Source organism: Ylistrum balloti, unplaced genomic scaffold, assembly GCF_031769215.1.
Source record: "Ylistrum balloti isolate Yb309-2 unplaced genomic scaffold, AGI_CSIRO_Ybal_v1 Utg369614, whole genome shotgun sequence".
NCBI classification, from domain to species: domain Eukaryota; kingdom Metazoa; phylum Mollusca; class Bivalvia; order Pectinida; family Pectinidae; genus Ylistrum; species Ylistrum balloti.
In genome coordinates this window covers 2,180,135-2,201,542 of record NW_026781888.1, presented here as the reverse complement: position 1 = coordinate 2,201,542, position 21,408 = coordinate 2,180,135, and the positions used below count along the sequence as shown (strand labels likewise).

The 21,408-nt window shown below is 35.6% G+C and overlaps 1 protein-coding gene across 4 annotated transcripts in view; it reads right to left on the bottom strand.

Moving 5' to 3' along the window:
- LOC132548086 (roundabout homolog 1-like) overlaps nucleotides 1-21,408 on the bottom strand; it is a 140,477-nt gene that overhangs the window by 21,674 nt on the left and 97,395 nt on the right. For all 4 annotated transcript variants that reach the window (XM_060211921.1, XM_060211913.1, XM_060211928.1 and 1 more), the window contains 4 exons: nucleotides 6,221-6,544; nucleotides 3,198-3,485; nucleotides 2,668-2,806; nucleotides 2,270-2,397 (listed from right to left, as the gene is read on the bottom strand). In XM_060211921.1, coding sequence (XP_060067904.1) covers nucleotides 2,270-2,397; nucleotides 2,668-2,806; nucleotides 3,198-3,485; nucleotides 6,221-6,544 — 879 coding nt within the window. The remainder of the gene's footprint in view (nucleotides 1-2,269; nucleotides 2,398-2,667; nucleotides 2,807-3,197; nucleotides 3,486-6,220; nucleotides 6,545-21,408) is intronic.

Here is a 21,408-nt window from a genome sequence, read left to right as displayed (position 1 = left end):
CTTTACAGGTAGCACAAGATGTCGTTAACGAGTTGTCTGATATTTTGCCTGTCTGTGAGACTCCCCAGAGTTGGCTAATTAGGTCCCATATCTCAGCATAAATTAAATATTAATACTCTTTCCTTCACACCCTTGATACTGGATAAGGCATTTACGACCAGGCCAACTCATAAAATTCAACTCTGCTTGAAATTATTTAAATTTTATAGAAAAAAAATCTTATTGTCAAATTTTATTTGAAACACTTGTTTTTTGTTAAGATACTAACAGCCTTCCACTGTGACAGTTACTATCACATCATCAATAAACAATACATTACAGATCTTCTGGTCCTACAAAAAAAAATTTCCTAGACAAGATTTATTGTGAGAATTTGACAATTATGATATTTGTCTTCATGCTCCTCATTACTCTTCTGTCAACACCAGACTTTTTTCATGGTGTGTGATATCATTTTGAAATAAGAAACTGGGCCGTAAAAATATAGCGACAGCTAGCCAGGTATGATAGGGGTCATGAATCAAATGACGAGTAGAAGCATACGGCATCATGATTTACACATGCATTATTGATAGGAACTGTTGTAAGCCTATATCAACCCTACGTCTGACCTCTTCTTTTCTAATACTTTTATATCTTCTTCAATAATATCTTTCTTTCTTACTACAAATTTCTAAACCAAGTTTCTTCTTTGAAAAATAAAATTTCCTGATATTTCGACTTCATTGTTATCAAAGAAATATTCCTGACGTTCATTTCTGTTTTAGGACAGAAGTATGTATTTCCGGTGACCTGTACGACATGTAGCAGGTGCAAATACACTGTATTATGTTGACTTGGACACCGTTGTAGTAATTTGTCTATTTCAATACTGACACTAACACAATAACGCTGAACCATATACACAATCCTAATGAATATTACATATTTTTCTGGTAACAATTAATACATCATTGTCATCAGAGTAGAGTACATCTTGTCTTGGAGGTATAATAAAATATCAATACACAGTCTTGGAGAAACACGTAAACTTTCTGATAACGTAGCAGACCAGCATTGTCATAAATACAAACAAAAACTAATCACACTGTGTCGTGGTGACAGGTGACAAACGAGGGGCGCGACAGTTCACATGACAGGTATGTAAAGGTGTCCGAGGTGATTGAGGGTCTAGCCCCGTGTGAGATGAAATCAATTAACCCGACATGTTGTGTTTTAATTAGTTAGAGTTTACTTCCAGCTTAGTCTGCCGTCAGGCAATATCACAGTATAATGTTGTATATCTAAAGCCAGTTCTACACACTGTGATATCATGAACCTCTACTGCCCATTCTACACACTGTGATATCATGAACCTCTACTGCCCATTCTACACACTGTGATATCATGAACCTCTACTGCCCATTCTACACACTGTGATATCATGAACCTCTACTGCCCATTCTACACACTGTGATATCATGAACCTCTACTGCCCATTCTACACACTGTGATATCATGAACCTCTACTGCCCATTCTACACACTGTGATATCATGAACCTCTACTGTCCGCTCTACACACTGTGATATCATGAACCTCTACTGCCCATTCTACACACTTTGATATCATGAACCTCTACTGCCCATTCTACACACTGTGATATCATGAACCTCTACTGTCCATTCTACACACTGCGATATCATGAACCTCTACTACCCATTCTACACACTTTGATATCATGAACCTCTACTGCCCATTCTACACACTGTGATATCATGAACCTCTACTGCCCATTCTACACACTGTGATATCATGAACCTCTACTGCCCATTCTACACACTGTGATATCATGAACCTCTACTGCCCATTCTACACACTGTGATATCATAAACCTCTACTGCCCATTCTACACACTGTGATATCATGAACCTCTACTGCCCATTCTACACACTGTGATATCATGAACTTCTATGGCCTATTCTACACACTTTGATATCATGAACCTCTACTGTCCGCTCTACACATTTGACCAGAAAGGGTAAATCCTGATAAAATGACAGAAGAATACTGTAAAAAAAGCCTATGTCAGCTAATAAGCCCACCTCAATGTGTTGGCCATTCAGTAAAACTACCTACAAGTGCTATTTGACTGTCCTGTAATAAGCCAAGCTACTGAATCTGAACAGAATGGGCTTTCATGATCCACTGGGCTTATTATCGGGCAGGACAAACATCTACCTTATAATTCTACTCATCCATCTTTCAGATAACTTTCTTATTTCACTTACATTGCACAGTGAGTGTTGCCACGGCTTCGGTGGTTCCTACAGCATTGGTTGCCACACATATATAGGTTCCAGCATCACTTGACTCCACATCCTCAATTCTTAACATGTGATCTGGCAACTTTCGCATTCTGTTATGAGAAATCATGCCACATTAAGTTTTTATATCTGAGGGAGAAATGGTTGTTCCATGTGTAAGATGGAAAAATCTGTGTCTTATCTAAGATTGTTGAATAATTTGTTCGGCATATTTCATTACTTTATGTCAGGTTCGACAAACTTCAAGTTAGTTACTGAGAAATCATCCCAATTTACACTTTATTTTTATGAAAATATTAAATTTTATCTCTTTTTTTCCGTTGGTTGGACAGATTTCAAGAGTTAGATATGACCTCACTTACCTTCCATATTTAATAACACCTCCTTCTTTCTTCCATTCCACATTTAAGGGTTGGTCCCCTATCACATCACAAGGGAACTCAATAGTTTTTCCTTCTGTTGTTGTCACATCCACTGGATATCGTCTGAAGCTTGGCTTTTCTACAAAATAATCCATCAATTAGATTCTGTAGAAAGGTATTCATATATTTTGACAATGTAATTTAAAACTTTCCATCACGACATGATATATATGACACAGCCATTTCAATAATACGACATACCAGATGATATATTCTGACAAACTCATTTGCCTGTTGTGTATAAAACTGAATGTCATTAGCGTAAACCATTAGTGACACAGTAATAACATGCAATCTACAGTTCCTTATCACAACTACATCTTGTATGCATGGTTCATTTGTAGACGAGTTACTTCATCTTTATCTATAAATCTTCTGATAAATCATCACGTTTACACATAAAATGATTTTTTTGAGGTGTTTCTCGATTTGACTACCCTAATAATGAATCACATATTCGCTCTATTTACCTAAAACCTTGAGTGTCGCTGGACTGCTTTCCCTCTCTCCAGCCTTGTTACTGGCAATACATTTATAAATACCGGCGTCTCGTTTCCGTGTGGATGTAATGACAAGGTCACCGTTTGGTTTGACCTGGAAACGATTGTTGCTGCTTCCAGTCTGAATTTGCTCGCTGGATTTCAGCCATAATATGGTTGGTTCCGGCTCTCCTTTAGGTGGTTGACAGTGAAATGTGACAGTTTCACCTACAGCAGCTGACTGGCTAGATGGAGACTCTCGGAAATTATCTTTTAAAACTGAAAATGATGCAAAGAAATGAAAATAAAAAATTGCACACATCTAAGAAATAAAGAAATGAAAAACTTGCTCCAAAGGCTGAAACAATAGGCTGAAACAATAGGCTGAAACACAAGTGTGGTACATTTAGCCTAAAAAATCAAAAAGAATAGAAGACCAAAGCAAGAGAGAATCGTGATTTATTCCAACATGGAAAGAGTTGCTATAGACCACACAATATGATTATGCCACACATATAATTATTACGCATCTTATCACAGACTTGTTTAGTCAACATGACTCTGATCACTGCAATAATATGTAAATAAAACATCCACCTGACTCTGATCAGTAAAGTAACATATGAAACTCCTCACGTTTCATATTAATCAGGCCTCCTGTCTTGCTTTAAACCAGCGATTTATAGCTTGGAATTATAAAGTTCATATGGTTGATATATTTTTCATAACTATCTTATTTTTATTGGTATGGTGTCATGTTTTGTTGAGCTACTTAACACGATATCTAAAGCCCTCTGTCCCTCCACCAGGGGGCACTACCTGCCCCGCAATAAGTCATCAAATTCAATTTATTTCATTTTTTGCATATTCCATCTTAGCTTCCATTAAAGAGTGGCCAATTGAGATAAGACTGCAGTGTGTTGCTACGGTAAATGTTACATATCTATGGTTACCGTTAATGACATTTTTCTTACATACACTTGTAAACTTTGCTGGTGAAGAATTATTATTTTTGAAAAATTTTTCCATCAAGTTATATTATTCTATTCCATGAATGTTATCCTTTGTTGGAGAGCACATGTCAAATCTTTGTTGCCATCTGAGTTTCTCAATATTTACCACAGTCCAGATAAGAAATATCCCATAATTCCACTGGTATATCTCAATCTAGTAGAAGTATATTAAAGCTATCAAACCTGACCCAGGAATCAGCAGGCTTCATGCTGCGGACAATTTCATCTTCAAACGCGAAATTTTTATACATTTAATGATTCTATGAAAATGCTTTGAAGGGAATAAATTGAATGGAAAATTACATCAGCTTTTCTTCCTTTAGAAAATTAATTTCTATGTTTATTTCGTCAATGAAGGAAGCAAATACTCCTGATTAACGACTGCACATAGGTGAATCACTTTCAAATCCTAAGTGAAGCGGAAACTTGACAGAAGATTTAAATTTGGGGACACAGCAGTATCAGTGATGCTAAAAGTAAGTGTAGGATTTGGAAACACTGTGTTAACAGACTTTGTTGTATTGTCATCATGGAAAACATTAGTATTTACACATTTTGGGACTTGAAGCATGAAGCTGAATGGAAACACATGCTGTTTACTTTGTATAGCATATTGATTTTTGGTTATCAGGAATATATTGTAAGGAAGTGATATTTGACTAACACTTGGGTTAATGAAGCTTAAAGACCCTTTACCATCTTGACCCTCTAAACAAAGGCCTAGTTAGCTTGAGCCATCAATATTTCCCACCCCACAACAACAACATGGAACGTTCCTATGAATGTGGAGGGTAGTTCATGTTTGAAAAAAATTAGGGATGACAGGGTTAATGGATTTATGTAATAATGACTACACAAGTTAATTAATAGCATGATAAAGGAGCTTTAGGAGTTTCTGTAAATGATGAAATCACTTGTTTATGAAGTTGAATTGTGTTACATTATGACAAAGGAAAAACTCATTCCAGTTACATCATCTAGCACTTAATTTCTGTTGTACGGGTCTTGTCTTGCTGTTTGTGATACAGATGGTAAAACTGAACACCATCAAATAATTCAACAGCCCAGTCCTCATGATTGTTTAGTTATCATGACAACCAAAAACAACAGACCAGTCCCCTGATTGTAAAGTTACCATGACAACAGACAACATCAGACCAAAGCTCCTGACTGTAAAGTGTTCAGACAATAGACCAGACCTCATGACAGAAGAGTAACCATGACAACAGACCAGACCTCATGACAGAAGAGTAACCATGGCAACAGACCAGACCTCATGACAGAAGAGTTACAATGACAACAGACCAAACCCCCTGACAGATGAGTTACAATTACAACAGACCAGACCTCATGAAAGAAGAGTTACCATGGCAACAGACCAGACCTCTTGACAGTAGTGTACTAAGATAATAAACAATGACACTATTGAATGTAAGCACTTGTTAAAAAAAATCCTTCATTTTTGTTATCTTGTGTGTGCACTTATGGAAATGATATTGCTAATGGCCTTGATTTTTATTACAATTGTATGATAACTTGATCTTCTACTTTAGAATTGGTTTAGAAAAAAAAAGAAAGAAAAAACAGTTGCACCCAAAATACACAAGATAAAACACAAGATAATTCCATAAGGTTGTATTTGTATGAGCTATTGCCAAGTTAGCATGACTTTAACATATCACACACACTTCCTCACAAAGTTGCTCTTGGAAATATTTTTCTTTCACACAGTTCCTCAGAGTCCCTGTAGGAAATCTTTTCTTTCACACAGTCCTAAAAAGCCAGCAGTTCTGTGCCAGACTTTAACAGTCAATCAAAAGTTCCCATTTAAAAAAAACTCTCGTAACATATCGCACAAAAACTTCAAGTCCGAATCTAAAACTACAAATTTCCTATAGACTTTGATGATAGGATCTCTAAGGAATTGGAGCCTGGCATCAGATTGGTTCGTTTATTTTGTGAGGATTTTAATATTTTGCCCATCAAAGCAAGGAAACTTACCAGCAATTTTAAGAGTTGCATTTCGGCTTATTGCACTGCCATGAATGTTGGTTGCGTTGCAGTAATATACTCCTACGTCAGATTCCTTCCTATTATGTGTAACGCTTAGAAAAAATAACTTCCTGTCTTCGATTAACATCTTCGGAGTTGAGGGATTCTCCGGGTACGTTATCACACGTTCGTTATTGTGATACCATGTTATGGTGGGTTTCGGGTCGCCCTCTGCCCGACAATCCAAAGTTTCTGGGTTATTGGGAGACAAGTAGTCATCCTGTGGGTGTTCTGTAATTCTAGGGTTTGGCAAGTTCTGGTTCGGTGCTGCAGCTGTAAAGAGAAAAAAAATGATTTACAGAATAAGGCAACCAGCTTCAAAAGAATAAAAGAAAATGTAAAGTTAGTTGAAAATATTTTAATAAATTCTGCTAAATTTTTTTGAACAGACATCCATCAAAGTTTGTTTCATGGAGTGGTTGTCTAGTTTCCAAGGCAACCAAAGTACAGTGGCTAGTTTCAATGGTAACCACATCAGACAATATTGTGGCTAGTTAAGGTTAAAGTGACACCATAAAACAATGTGCCAGTGATATTAATGTCTAGTTTGATGGACAGATCCAATTTGATCTGTTAAATGGAATTCTAGTGATCACCTCATTAACATACTGACCAATTCAGCTGACCAAAGTACTGGCCTGTACATGTTTGTTTGTTTTAGGAAATGAATTCCCTACCATGTATTGGTAGAGATATCAGGGTACTTTGAAATGTTAGAATTACAATAATGATAGCAGCAGACCTTTGGTCAGCCAATAAATGTAAATGGTCATTCTCTCCAGCCACTGACCATAAAATTGACATTAAAGTGAGTGACTGATTGGTAGAATGAAGTAGGAAGCACCTGTTCTATAGCCATACTTGCTGACAGATCTGGAGTACTTGTGACATAAGATGGCTACCAACAACTGTCCTTCCATCTGGGTACCAGCACAAGGGGCCATAATCCAGTCAAAAGGGCCATCATCATATGGATTTAATTACCCCTCATGGGAACAAGCATTTAAATATTTTACAGGGTCAAAGGGACAGAAAAGGCCAAAATATCAATACCATTAAACTGATTTACATTTCTCATCTGTTGATAAACAAACAAGTTTGCCATCTGTCGGAGATCAGAGGACAGAAAGTCCAACATAGAAATATGACCCAGTTGGTCAAATCATATCTACTACCTATATGTAAGAGAAATATTTCCAACTATTTTACACCAAGACATGAGGAATTTTTAAAGTACAACTCATACCCAAAACATACCAATTGGTCCTATCAACACATTTTTAACAATGAAGCTGTAGAAGATTCCATGATATTGGTGGGTTTTTTAACTTTAAAATCTTAAGTAACCACTGGTGAACTCTAACCTCTAACTTCTTCTCTGTGATACCTGATAACACTGTACTGCTAAAGTACTATATTCCCTGTTAACCCAATAATATGATAAACCTTTTACACCTGATAACCTTATAAAACTAATATTAATACTTTGTAATAACGTTATAGTAACCCTGTAAGACTATGACAACCCTAGATAATGATAACCCTATATAATGACAACCCTTTATAATGATATATAATGACAACCCTATATAATGATAACCCTATGTAATGACAACCCAATAAAATGACAACCCAAAATAATGACAACCCTATATAATGACAACCCTATATAATGATAACCCTTTATAATGACAACCTTACATATTGATAACCCTATATAATGATAACCCTATATCATGACAACCCTATATAATGATAACCCTATATTATGATAACCCAACATAATGACAACCCTATGTAATGATAACCCTATATAATGATAACCCTATATAATGACAACCCTATATAATGATAACCCTATATTATGATAACCCAACATAATGACAACCCTATATAATGATAACCCTATATAATGACAACCCTATATAATGATAACCCTATATTATGATAACCCAACATAATGACAACCCTATGTAATGATAACCCTATATAATGATAACCCTATATAATGACAACCCTATATAATGATAACCCTATATTATGATAACCTAACATAATGACAACCCTATATAATGATAACCCTATACCTTCCCTGTCAGACAGAAACTTCATTAATTATTTTCTTCACATCACACCATCGGAGACATAAAAACAAACATAGATTTCTTTTTCTCCTGATTCTACATCAACGTAATTGTGCGTGGAGTCATAAAGAACCAAGGTAGTCGTACAAGTTTTTTCCCCAGGAATGAAAGAGTATAAATTTTATTTTGATTAGCACAGAGAATCACATGTAAGATAGCGAAATTGATGATCACGGGGACATTTGTTGATAACCTGTGGAAGCTGTAATTGACAAGTTGGGGGTGATAAGCCGACATGATCAAGACGTATGAGGATGGGATTTGATAACCGCCAATCTCGTATTGACCTGACATCACATATTTTGTGTTCCATCATGTTTTTGTATTGTTTGGTCAGTTGGCAAGGCCATCGTGGTGTTGGTAAAACACAAATACTTTCAATTTAAATATAAGAGTCAGGTTGGCGTTTGTAACGGGTGTACCAAAAGTAAATTGAAATTAACATTAAAAGAAAATGTCACGTATATTTTTTTTAATTATGAGTTTAAATTATAGATATTTTGTATAAATTTGCAATATCATGTTGTAGAAGTTTATCTCCCTGATAAACAATTACAACGAAGAAGTACAGTAAAGACATGGGATCAGTGTACATCTGTAGGCGGTCTCCCATCACTACCAGTCTTGTCTCCATACCCGGAGTGGACACCCAATTTATCACACATAAAAGGCAACTCTAAAAGCTAGTCCATGTCCTACATCTTCAAATACCAGTATTTACACACAAATTTACAAGTTAGGGTTTAGGTACTCGTGGGTATAATCCTAAACTGCTGTCTGTGTTGTTGGGTACACGTGCCCGGTGTCGTGTGGAGGACAGTAAACAGACAGCACGACTCTGCCTGTGGATGTGAGAATGTTTGACCTGGAGTGTTTACCAGAGAATAGACTAGGCGAGAACAGCTAGGATTAAAGGAATTACAACCCATTCCCTTACAAACCTCAGGTCATTTTAAATCTTCCATTCAAACAAAGAATGAAGAAGAGAAAAGTACATTACTTTTTTATTATAATATCCTAAAGGTATATTTGTACAATTTTGAAAGTTAAATTCACTAGTGACATCCATATAAAGACGAGCCAGGTCTGGAGAGGAAGCTAATTCAGTCTATATGAAGAATTTTAACCACATGATGAATGAGCTTCTCTACTTTGTGAGAAAACAGATAAACGTTATAAAAATGTTTGTGTTGCCAGTGTGTTCCTGCTACATGCCGTTTCTGGCATGGTAATTGTACACACACAGCAAACATATGTACTCTGTGTAATGCATTGAGGCTCTGGAGGGCAGGTTTTCATATATATTGTCAGCTTATATTACAGGGGTCTAGAGGGCAGGTCTTCGCATATATCTCAGAAGTCTAGAGTGCAGGTCGTCATATAAATTGTCAGCTTAAATAACAAGGGCCTAGAGGGAGACTTTTATGTATTTTAAGATAATGTCATCTTCAGCATGCAAAGAGTGCAGATACAAATACAAACAAACCTCCAGAGGCTGAACCAGAAGCAAGCTTGCTAATTTGGTATTTCGGTGATTGTCTGCTTGAAGGTTCAAGCCAATCAGACAAGGCTATATCTACTTGTAGTCACGGTTGATTTTTTATACAAAATATCTTGATACATTTCATAAAAGGAAAAGGAAAATTCAATTAATTTTTTGGATGATGGGTGCCTTTGGGGAGGTGGGGGCAGGGGGGGGGCAGAATAACAATAGCGTATGATGAGAAATGAAACTCTATGAAACTCATGAAAGTCATGCTTTGACACATGCTCCCCCCACTCCCCACCCCTACAAGAAGGAGAGGTATGTCAGAGAAACACAGTCCTTCCCTAGTACCACTACTGACCAGTATAAACAATGACCGCTGCAACTTGTCAGAAACATCTCCCTGGTCATACAAGTACTCTATAGGCAGATGGTAGATCAAATTATCCAAATGTTTGGTTAAGGTTTAGAATTATACACTGACCAAAATGTATATAAAGCACAACCCTGCTGTTTACATAGGAATATTTGCTGATCAGTGTATCCCATTAAATTTTTTCCACTATATTTACTATGTTATTGTAGATGTTGAACTTTGTACCTTCCATTGTATCCAGCACAATATTATACCATTTTACACCTGTCGTTTTTAAATTCAATCATGACATTTTCCTAAAATGACCCTTAATCGTGTGAGAACTTCCTAGCTGTAGATTTATCTGATACAGCAGTGTTGGATAAACTAGCTTGACCATGGGTCATCATAAACCAAGGGGTGAAGACAGAATGCTGACAAACTGACCACACTGGCATGTTGGGACTAGTTTCAATTACAAAGGGAGAGAGGTGTTGATGGCCAACACCAGCCACCTCCCAGACCATTGTGTGTGAAACTGTGGCTACAAATTGGTGATATATTGTGATCTATGGATAGGGCAAGTGTTGTGTTTCACATAGCATGGAGACCTTTGATAAGGTCGCACTGGCCAGACCTCATCAAACTGGTCAATGTCACATGTGGTCAATTGCTATTACCACCTTAATATGGACACCAGGCTGACCACAAGTGTCAGTTTAAATCCATCCAAAGTGCTGATATGTAACATCCCAACATTGATAAAATTGTCCTGGAGCAATTCTTCAGATTTATCCACTGGAAGGCATGAGTCATCTGACGTCTTTCCCATTTGTGAATTGTTAATGGAGACATGTATCCCACCCAATAATAAAATCTCAATCCTCAATGCTCTTGTCACATTTGCATAATATCACACAATTTACACAAGAATCTATATGACAAAGATTGATGGTCAGGCAGGAACGGTTTTGTGAGATAAGGAAATAAGTCCTCGCAGAGATCATCAGTTCATCTATCTTGGTATCAGAAACATTGGAGAAATACCCCGTCAATCCATCAATGCTGAAATTACTCCGGAGTTTGCCCTGGAGTTAATAAATGTTGAACTATTGGGTCCTTCGTGAGTTAATAAACATCAAACTATTTGGTCGTATTCTTGTAAGCACTCTGCTTTACAACTTCCTATACCCTTGTCAGTTCAATAAAGCTAATTTTCCTCTAATGATATTTCAGAGGAAATTTGCACGGGATATTGGCAGTCCGCTGGTGCTACAGGTCTTTATACTATACCACTAATGCCGCCAATTTGGGAGAAACTCGCCAGGCAAATTATTGATAATGTTAAAAGCTTCCCTGCCCAGTAAAATTACGAGAACTTCTACCAATCACCATAGTTACAACGCCTGTGATTGGATTTTCTTCTCCTGTCAAGATCTTCAATTGAACAACTGAAAATGGTTTCATTAAAAATAAATCATTCACATTTGTAACCACAACAGACAAAACTATTTATTACAAAATTGAAAAAAAAAACAACTATATGACTTTGCTCAGCATCAACTCGAAGTTGAAAATCCCACACTTTCAACCTTAGAAAATTTAAAATTTATGATACCTCCAACTCATTTTTTTAAACTTTTTTTATCTTTAATGAATATAAAAACCTGGAATAGGGTCTACCATATTAATTCTTTAAGAAGCTGTACAGCTCTGAAGTAAGGAACGGTGCATTGCAGGACAATGACTAAGTATCAAACAGAAAAGTTAATGTACAGTACTAGTAATATCCATGGGTAGACTCAATACCTGGGGTTAATTACTGGAAGACTACGGTAAAAAGGACAACATTTTCTATGTAAAAACCGTAACCAAGGTACGATATTTATAATACTGGTTTTAAAGACAAGAAAATGAACAGTAACTCCTGGCGTCAGACAGATAGGCAGACCTACTGCCAGTTAACGTACACATGGCCATAACTATAGGTACAAGATGGACAGAAATATTAACAAATGTGTCAGATAATTACTACAAACCAGAACAGGAAACGTGGGTCAGATCGCAGGAGACCCCAACAACTAACGACTACCATTTACATACTTCTCTTCCGCACCATTAAATTTCTATACCTTTTGACAACTCAAAGACCCAATCAAAATTTAATAATTTTTCCTAAAACTGGAGCCGCAATCTGAGCACCTGCAGCAAAATACACACATGTTTAACATCTTCTCACTAGTGTCTATACCCAGTCACGGTCTCACATTCATTTCTCTTTTTTTCTGATTTCCAAATTGCCATAAATATTTTAACAACAAAGGTGTAATTTGCTTTTTATACTGTAAAATGAAATACCATAAATTTATTATGTCTTCAAATGAAATATGAGTCAAGTATTGAAAAAGAGGTGGGGAAAAATTGAAATGATGCATCAACTTTTTCAGCGCTGTATTTCTGCCGATTTGTAAACACTTTTGAATTAACAGTCACAACTTCTAGCCTTGAGGCATGAAGTGATAATATTTACTTATATTTTTAGAAGAATTATTGACACCTGATGTTCAATTTAATGAGAGAATTAATTGCAAGTGCTATATTTACAAACCAATCAAATGATATTTAATTTTGTCAGGTTACCTCACCGTTACATCCCTGATCATTGGAATGTGGGTTTAACATCGAGATATTTACACAACCCCTAACATACACCATTGTACATGTCTTAAATAAAGTACTCTTGGTTAAATTACTGATAATTTTACTTTTTTATAGGAATTCTTTCCTGTCTATAAAAGGAAATTCAGCAGGTGTTCATTTGGAGTGTAAAGATTATTTTTTCAATGACGTTTTCCATCCACATTGAAATCAGGGGTGTAATTGGTTTAAACAATATTTTATTTTCAGATTTTCATTTACAACATACACATACACAAATTATAAAATTGAAAATGGATCTGGCAACAAGATTATAAATCTTATATTAAGGGGTGTAATTTAGATTATATTTCACCACTAATCAACTCAATAAGTATTGTAGACTGTCAAACCAGATAATTAAATAAATCCTTTATTCTGATATAATGGTTGATATAATTTAATACAAAGTCATGCAAATTAATCAGGATGTTTTATGTACACTATTTTACACTCTGTAAATCACCCCCTCCCTCACCACTCATTACATAGACAGGAGAAATAGGAAAGTCAGAATGGAAACATTTCTGACAAACTGGACATATTGATGGGGTGTAGGTGACCCCATCTGGTGGTACAAATGTTGAGATGCTGAGTTAGTGGTGCCACCTGGTGGCAAGATGTTGACATACAGACTAGGTGCTGCCACCTGTGAGTGAGCATTGAACTCAGATATTCCCAACCATGATACTCTTACAAAAGTTCTTATAAAGAACCTTTTTAACAGCCAGGATCAAATTGACTTGGCTTATCAAAGTCATATGTGACTTTGGTCAACTGTTAATAGGGCTTGTGATCCCTTGGGAAGTCACCCTGGTGTATAACTTGGCCACCCTGTAACTTGTGACAGGAGCATCAGAGCGCGCTGAAGTTTATGATGAGGAAAGGTATTAAACTCAAGTTATTGGCCTAGCTCTTTGAACCTTCCCAAAACCCTGTATATGAAACATGTGCAAGTCCAATTTAAAACGCAAAAAGGCGAAAAATATTAGAGAGAAAAACAGCATGTATGTTTTTTTAAACCTTGTTCTGTTATATGATACACACTGCTAACAAGTGTACAGATTATCATCCAGCGAGAATATTACAGGACTTTGAGACGGTAGGATTTTAATATATTACAGCTAAACAAACCGCACAAAAAACTTCAATATCTTTCTAAATAGTAACAAATCACATGTCACAAAGGCTGAGTACGATTCTCAAACATTCTCTCTCTCCATTTGTGATTAAATGATGAAATACTAGCTTGTCAGGGCATCTGTTTGTTGGCTGTTAACACTGAGCCAACAGTGTTACAGTACCCTAATTGTATAATGCCACATGCATGCTTTTGTTTAACATCATGAAAGTCAACATCTTTTAAACATCAAACAGCCTTTAAATGTAGAAATAAACTCAATAAAGTTGGTTTGCCTCTACATGTCTAAAGACAATAGAAATCCAAATCACTGACCCCCTAGTGTATTTTAGAAAATTATTTAAAAGGATTTTTTTTCTGTACAAACAACAAAATAACAGGAATGCTAGCCCCAACAAAACCCCTTCCTATGATGGCCCAGAGAACTTCTGCAATCTGTTTATTAGATTTTGAAAATCAACAAGATTTCACTTGCAAATTAATCGACAAAAAGAAAAAAAACAGCAATTCAAGATAAATAATTTTTCCTTAAATAATAAAATTTCTAAAATTTAATGTTTCCATGCTGCTGTTTACTACCCTGAAAATCTGACAGCTGACGAAGAATTTGTCGAAAATTTATGAGAATATTTCATGGTTAATTGATCAATATTCTTACACCTTCAAACACATTCTTGAAACAAAGTCAAGTAATCGTCTCCCTTTTATGAGCTCTCATAGCAAGTCTTGTCTGTAATTGCATGTAGGTCCTCAGTGAACAAATTTACCGTTTTGTCTTGGCTCATGTACAAAGAGACATGGAGAAGGGATACCAAGTGTTTTGAATTAAAAACATCCCCACAAATGAGAGCAAACAAACGTAAGTGCGCCAAAACCATACCAAATCCAAATGTCTGACATTATACAACTGACACGTTAGGCCAAGATCATGGCGCTTTGGGCTTCAAGAGTCTATGGGAAGTAACACTATGTTGAACCAAGTACAAACAAATTGTGATTTTCTCGGCCACTTGATTCTGTGGATTGGTGTAAACGACCTGTGTTAATTGTCAGACAAATAAGCGTTAGGGGCTCAACTCAAAATTGTTCACACACCAACAACTTTTTTTATCAAAATATCCCCATCACTATCCCCTATAGGTGCAGCTACTGACTATGTAATGCACTGATAATATCCCTTCAAGGAGGCACTACTTTCTAAAGTTATCAAAAAATTTGATTTAAAACCTTTCTCCTAAAAATCTAATAAATTGATTATTTAAATATCAAGGAAACCTGTTGATGTAATACTCTCTAAATATAACTTGCCAAGAAGCCACCATTTTTCAAATCTTGGGGAAGCAAATATCTTATGTCACTGAGCTACACAAACATCACCAAAATCCATTTTATCCATCAGGCTTAATTTACGTCTTGTATCTCAAAATACTTAAAGTAGAATTTAAAGCAATGATTTTAAGCAGATGAGACTAAATTTGGAGAAAATGGTTTTGTTTTTAGCTTAAATAGCATTTGAATCTTATCATTGGAAAATCTGCTAAAAATGTGTATAATCTTCTTACGTTTTGGTATTACGACCAGACAGAAAACCAGTTATTATACAAAGGCGATTGTTCTGTAGGGAATTCCAGGCCAGGATCAAAGAAATTCTTCAACAAAATTGTTATTTTTCTTCAATGAAGTAAATCGAAAAAAAGAAAAGTGCTTTTATTATAAACAGAATATTTCATTCTAAATCAATTTTACAGATGTGTCTAGACAGAATATGTCATAGTTAATATTATCTCTGTAGTGGGTTGTGACAAATAGTCAAAGACAAAATAATTGATTCCTTACAATTCCAGATAAAATCTCCCATTACTGAAAGCCTTGTTATTCTACATTTAAAAGCTATCAGTCCACTTTGATTTTTCCCGTTAGACTTTTTTAATTTTCACTGTTATAAGATCATTACATCATGAACAGAAAAAACTTTTGTTGCTATTTCTGGAGACAAAAATCAAATGCATCATATGAGATTTGATTTTTAAAAATGTTGTGTAAAAGTCATACCAACTACAACTTTTACACTTAAAAACATTATTTAAGAACTAATCAAAAGAAAGTAGTGTCTGCAAACATTTCATGTTATAAATGTTATTATAACATTGATGAAAGAATGTGGAACTCTGATGCTGGACAGTCAACTAAGTAATGCAGTCAAATACTAGCTGTTACACTAGGTAATGAATATACTTCTTAAGAAGGAGATAAAAATAAAAATGCAGAATGTTTGTGGATGGCATGATGGTCTTGTATATAAACCCTAAGATAAACGATGATTTAAATCCTTTGTATGTAAACATGTTGTCTTTAATGGCCAGCTTACGGGGTGCCATACCGGAACTCTTTGGGGATGAAGAGTGCATTAAGATGCACACAGCAGTTTCTATATTACAAACATTAACCTAATCCTTCACAGATCTCACTTATATTGGTAGACAGATAAATTTTTGTATTGAATTGATCTGAAATGGACCTACCTTTTTACGTAATTATCCAAAATCTGTGTATTTTTTTTACTTTCTTTATCTTTAGTTTTTATTTAAATTGATCGAAGCCTTTAGAGAATTTTAAGACACCAAGGAAAGTTTTAAAAACTGGTATAAAAATATACATGAAGTACTACAATTTAAAAGATTAAGGTGATCGTATCATTGAAAGTTTCATGTAAATATTGTTGGATTTTTGCTAATGAGCTATAACTATGCAGAAATAGCTACACAGGATTGATATGCAGTAGTATCTTTTAATTAGGGTCTCTCTGATACAGGAAACAAGACAAAGATGCAGTGAAGATTATCAAGAACACCTGAGAAAACAAACCTCCACTTCTAAAGAGTTCCAAGCTGTACAAACATAGATAGGACTAAGATCAATGTAGTTATATATGCATGTTACCATCTGACGGAGGTGTAGATAAATAAATACAGATACAGAGGTGCTACAACATTGATATAGGAACCATAATGACCACAATGGGACTCGAACCTCAGACTTCCATATCCTAGCCCCACTAATATTTACTCATTTTATTGCCTTCATTTCTAGGTACAATTGCACTGACTAAGCCATGGCCATGTTTGACTTTCCATGTCTAATCTATATGAGCTTTATTTTTCGGAAACATTTTGGCTAAAAGAAAAAATACATTGGAGGTGAAAGCAAAATGAAAATTTGGTGGAAAAACCTGTAAAGTAAGTCCTTTGACATTTGCAGAAATGTTTTAAGAACATGCACCTGCAGTCAAGATCTTGAGATATATAAAATGTGGTAAAAACAAAGATTTTTTTTCCCAAGTGATAGATTTAAATGTGTCTGCCCTACAAGACACATTTAGTTCTAGGCTGTGGGAATTTAAAATTTCTGCTCTCCATATAATGTAGGATTTAACTCATCAGGCAGTCAATGTCAACTCCAGGCTTGATGAGATTCAACTACAGGTTTTGATGAGATTCAACTCCAGGCTTGATGAGATTCAACTCCATGTTAGATGGGATTCTACTCCAGATTTGATGGGATTCAACTTCAGGTTAGATCAGATTCAACTCCAGACTCTGAATCCGAAGTTTTTTGCTGCCCAGAATGACAGTAGCCAGTAAAACAGCTATCACTATGATCCTTCTGCATTTAAAATTATCAAACAGATGATTGCTAACCAATTGTGAAGTGTTTCGCCTTCCAATTAAAGGTCAAAGTATTTTACCATCCTTTCAAATGAAATGAACTGGACAAGATAAATACTGGGTGAGTCCATCATTGCCTGGTTAGGGTGGACAGGTTTACGCAAATCACTAGTGCATTGATGATAAGGCCTCTCAGGAGACTAGAACAGTATATGGATTTAGAAGCATCCTTTATGTATGGAACAGCATTACAATAACTCTGGAGAGAAATTTCCTGTTAAGCTTGGTTGACATGTGGGTTTACCATTTACTGTTTATTACAGAACAGCTATATTACAGATACACAGTCTACATTTATAGCGACAGGTTTATAACAAATTGTCTATTTCCCAGGTTTCCTGCTGGTCAAAGCACTGGTATAAAAGCTAATCTTTATGTGTCTCCACATCTAACAGATCACCATATTCTTTTACTTGCCAAATTCTGACAAGTATCATTCATGTCTATATTGTATTTCTCCTTTTATTACCTAACCATTCTGAAACTCTCTGGAGATGATTGTCTGGAAAGCATTTCAATCTCCGATATATCTCATTCTAGTTTTATGGAGTTGTGTTCTGGGACAATTATCTAAATTACTCGAGGCAAAGAAAATACTAAAGATAGTTTGAACTTCCCTATACAATGACAGTCCATTTTTGACCTTTGTAATACAATGGCTGCCACTTCTTCAAATCTGTTCTAAATATCAAAGTAGATCTGAAGCTCTTGGGATTAATGTGATTATAATTCTGAGTCCTCAATCTTCAACAGAGAGCTTGTTGGTCAGACAATGTGTCTGTCAAGTAAGACATGTTTTGTGACTCACACAATTATTCAAGGTAATACAGGTTTGTATGCTCAACAGATGTACCAACTTTGGTCTCTTGGCAACCATTTTCTTGATTACTTTATCACTGGTATCTGTATCCATGGCAACTTTACCCTTGGTAACTGTATCCATGGCAACTTCACCCTTGGTTACTGTATCTACGATGACTGTACCCTTGGTTACTGTATCTATAGTGGATGTATCCATGGTAACTGGCACCAGTTTCTATGGGTACCTGTGTCCACTAGCAACTTAAGTTTTCCGGTGACATAATTAGTTCTAATTGCTTATTCCCTTTAAGACCATGGGTTTTGGAAACAATGACCAAACAAAACAACAACTCATATCCCAGTTTTACTAATAAGCTAGTTTTAAGATATAATTCTGACTATCATAACTAGACATTTTCAGAAGAACTCTCCAGTCACAGTCTGTCAGTAACAAGGTAAGGGAAGTCATTAGCAAGAACAGGCGACTCAAATGTAAATTTTGACATGTGTGACATCATGTGTAGCATCATAATGAAGGTCCCCCCTTTGTGATTTATGTTAAACTCAGCTGCATTAATGCACCATTCTCACAGGTTCTACACCACCCTGGCCAGATTAGGAATAAATACAAATATTACAGCAATATCTGGCAGTGTCTAAAAACTCGGATTAACTGGGGAGTTTATTAGACTGATAAAGTGGTAATTTGCCTTGATTTAATGGCTTGTGTCTTCAATAACAATTTCACATCAGGGTTGCCGTGTGTCGACAGCTTGAGGGACTTAAATAATGTCCACAGCCTCCGATACTGACCAGAACAACAGCAGTACCACACCACTACTGACCATTGGTCACTCATTAAGGGGACATAACTACCATCTTTAGAGAACTGATTGATGGGAAATTTCAATGCTTTCCTGTAATTGCCAATTAGCTTGTGTCTAAGCATTTGTATGGCATGTCCAAAGAAGTCCCCATCTTATTGCTACTGTTTAACACTCTGTAAATCCCAGCAGTTCAACAGTACATGTAGCACTAGGTCCTGGAGGTTTTTGCTTCTTAGCATATGAGAACATCTGAAAGCAATCTTACAACAGAGAAAACATGGAGATTTGTCCTTAAGTCTTCCCAGGAGCTAACTGGGGACACATGAAAATAGTCATTCAGAGACAGGTTTGTTACAGGGTGTATACAATGCATGTTTCATCGATTATAATACATTATTATTTTTGGTCTTGTAAAATTAAGTGATCTGTATTTCAGAAAACAATTTTCCTCCCTAATATAATTATATTGCTTTAGCTAGTCGTTCCAGATGTCTGTTAGCAGTCAGTTTATAGAAAAGGAGTGAGCATTTTCCCCAACACAAAGCTATATAACAGTCATGTGGTTCAGATGACAGTTAACTTTTCTCCAGTCCATTCTCTCCTTTTATATAAATCAGATTTAATTCTGTATCCAATTAATGCCACAGTGATGAAGCAAGCAGTGGGAGTAATCATTGCACATGTCAAAGAGGGAGTAATCATTATTCATAACATTTCTACAGGAAATAATGATATGAAACTAATGCACAAAAAATAATAACATAACCTCTCCCCTACCACATGTTCAGGTATAGGCGTCACATCGTCTTTTGATGGAATCTGTGGTCTCTACAGTGGAATTTTATTGGGTATGAAAAGGAATGCATTACTCCACCTCTTCGCCATTAATTATACAACACATAATATCTATGGTAACTTGTACCATACACTCCTAACAAACACAGGCCATTTATGTTTCTGTCATAGCATTTTGAACATAATTACAAAAATTACATAAAATCTTCAGTACCTCAGTTGTTGCTTGGCAACAGATCAGTTGTTTAAGTTGCTAGTATCAGACATATTTACTTTATATCTACTCTGTTGACTTATTTCAATGAGAGATTTTTATACAGAGTACTTGTATCATTCACAGGCATGAAGTATATGTCATTTATAAATTTTTAGCTTTGTTTTGGTTTGGAAGTTTAATTAATTAGCATGCAAAACTAATTTGAAATCTTCCAAACAATATTAGTAAAAGGAAAGTGAATTTTAAACCTTGATATCCTTTTGCTGTAACAATGTGAACTTGATGACCTTTGCCTAGTGTGACTTAAAAAAAGACATGACATTTTTTAACTCAGGTTAGCTTACGTGGGGTCTGATTGTTGTCAGACAAAATTAACGAGAAAAAGATTTAGGACTATAATTGAGCAAGATAAATATAGAAACAATAATAACAAGTAATTGTACTATAAAAACAAAAGTCAAATTCCATCCCAACAAGTCTATATAAGCAAAAACATTGCATGCATAAAGTCATTAAAATGCTTGACATGCAACAGCGTTTACAAAGGCATGACCAAACATTCTAAAGAACCTGATCCTTATTAACTAACCAAAAAAAGGACACAATCTGTCTGTTTCTTTACAAAACAGTTTGACTTGTTTAAGATATAAGCATAATTGATGTTTTAGTGATATCAACAGATCAAAATCTGTAACACTTGCTAAGTCTCCAACAGAAACAAAGTCACTCAGGTCTGAAAATTATCCACTCACCTGGATCCTACAACACAAGCTCACATCAAACTAGTGACCTTTTGTTGGTAATCAGTCATACAGCTTTATCATGGCTTCAGAAAAACATTTAAGGTTGAAATGTTTCTAATTTATGATAAAGAAGTTTCCTAACATGAGCAAGGTGACCTGGTATTTTACAAGCTGCACTATTAGGTCCCAGCGCGATTGAGAATTTC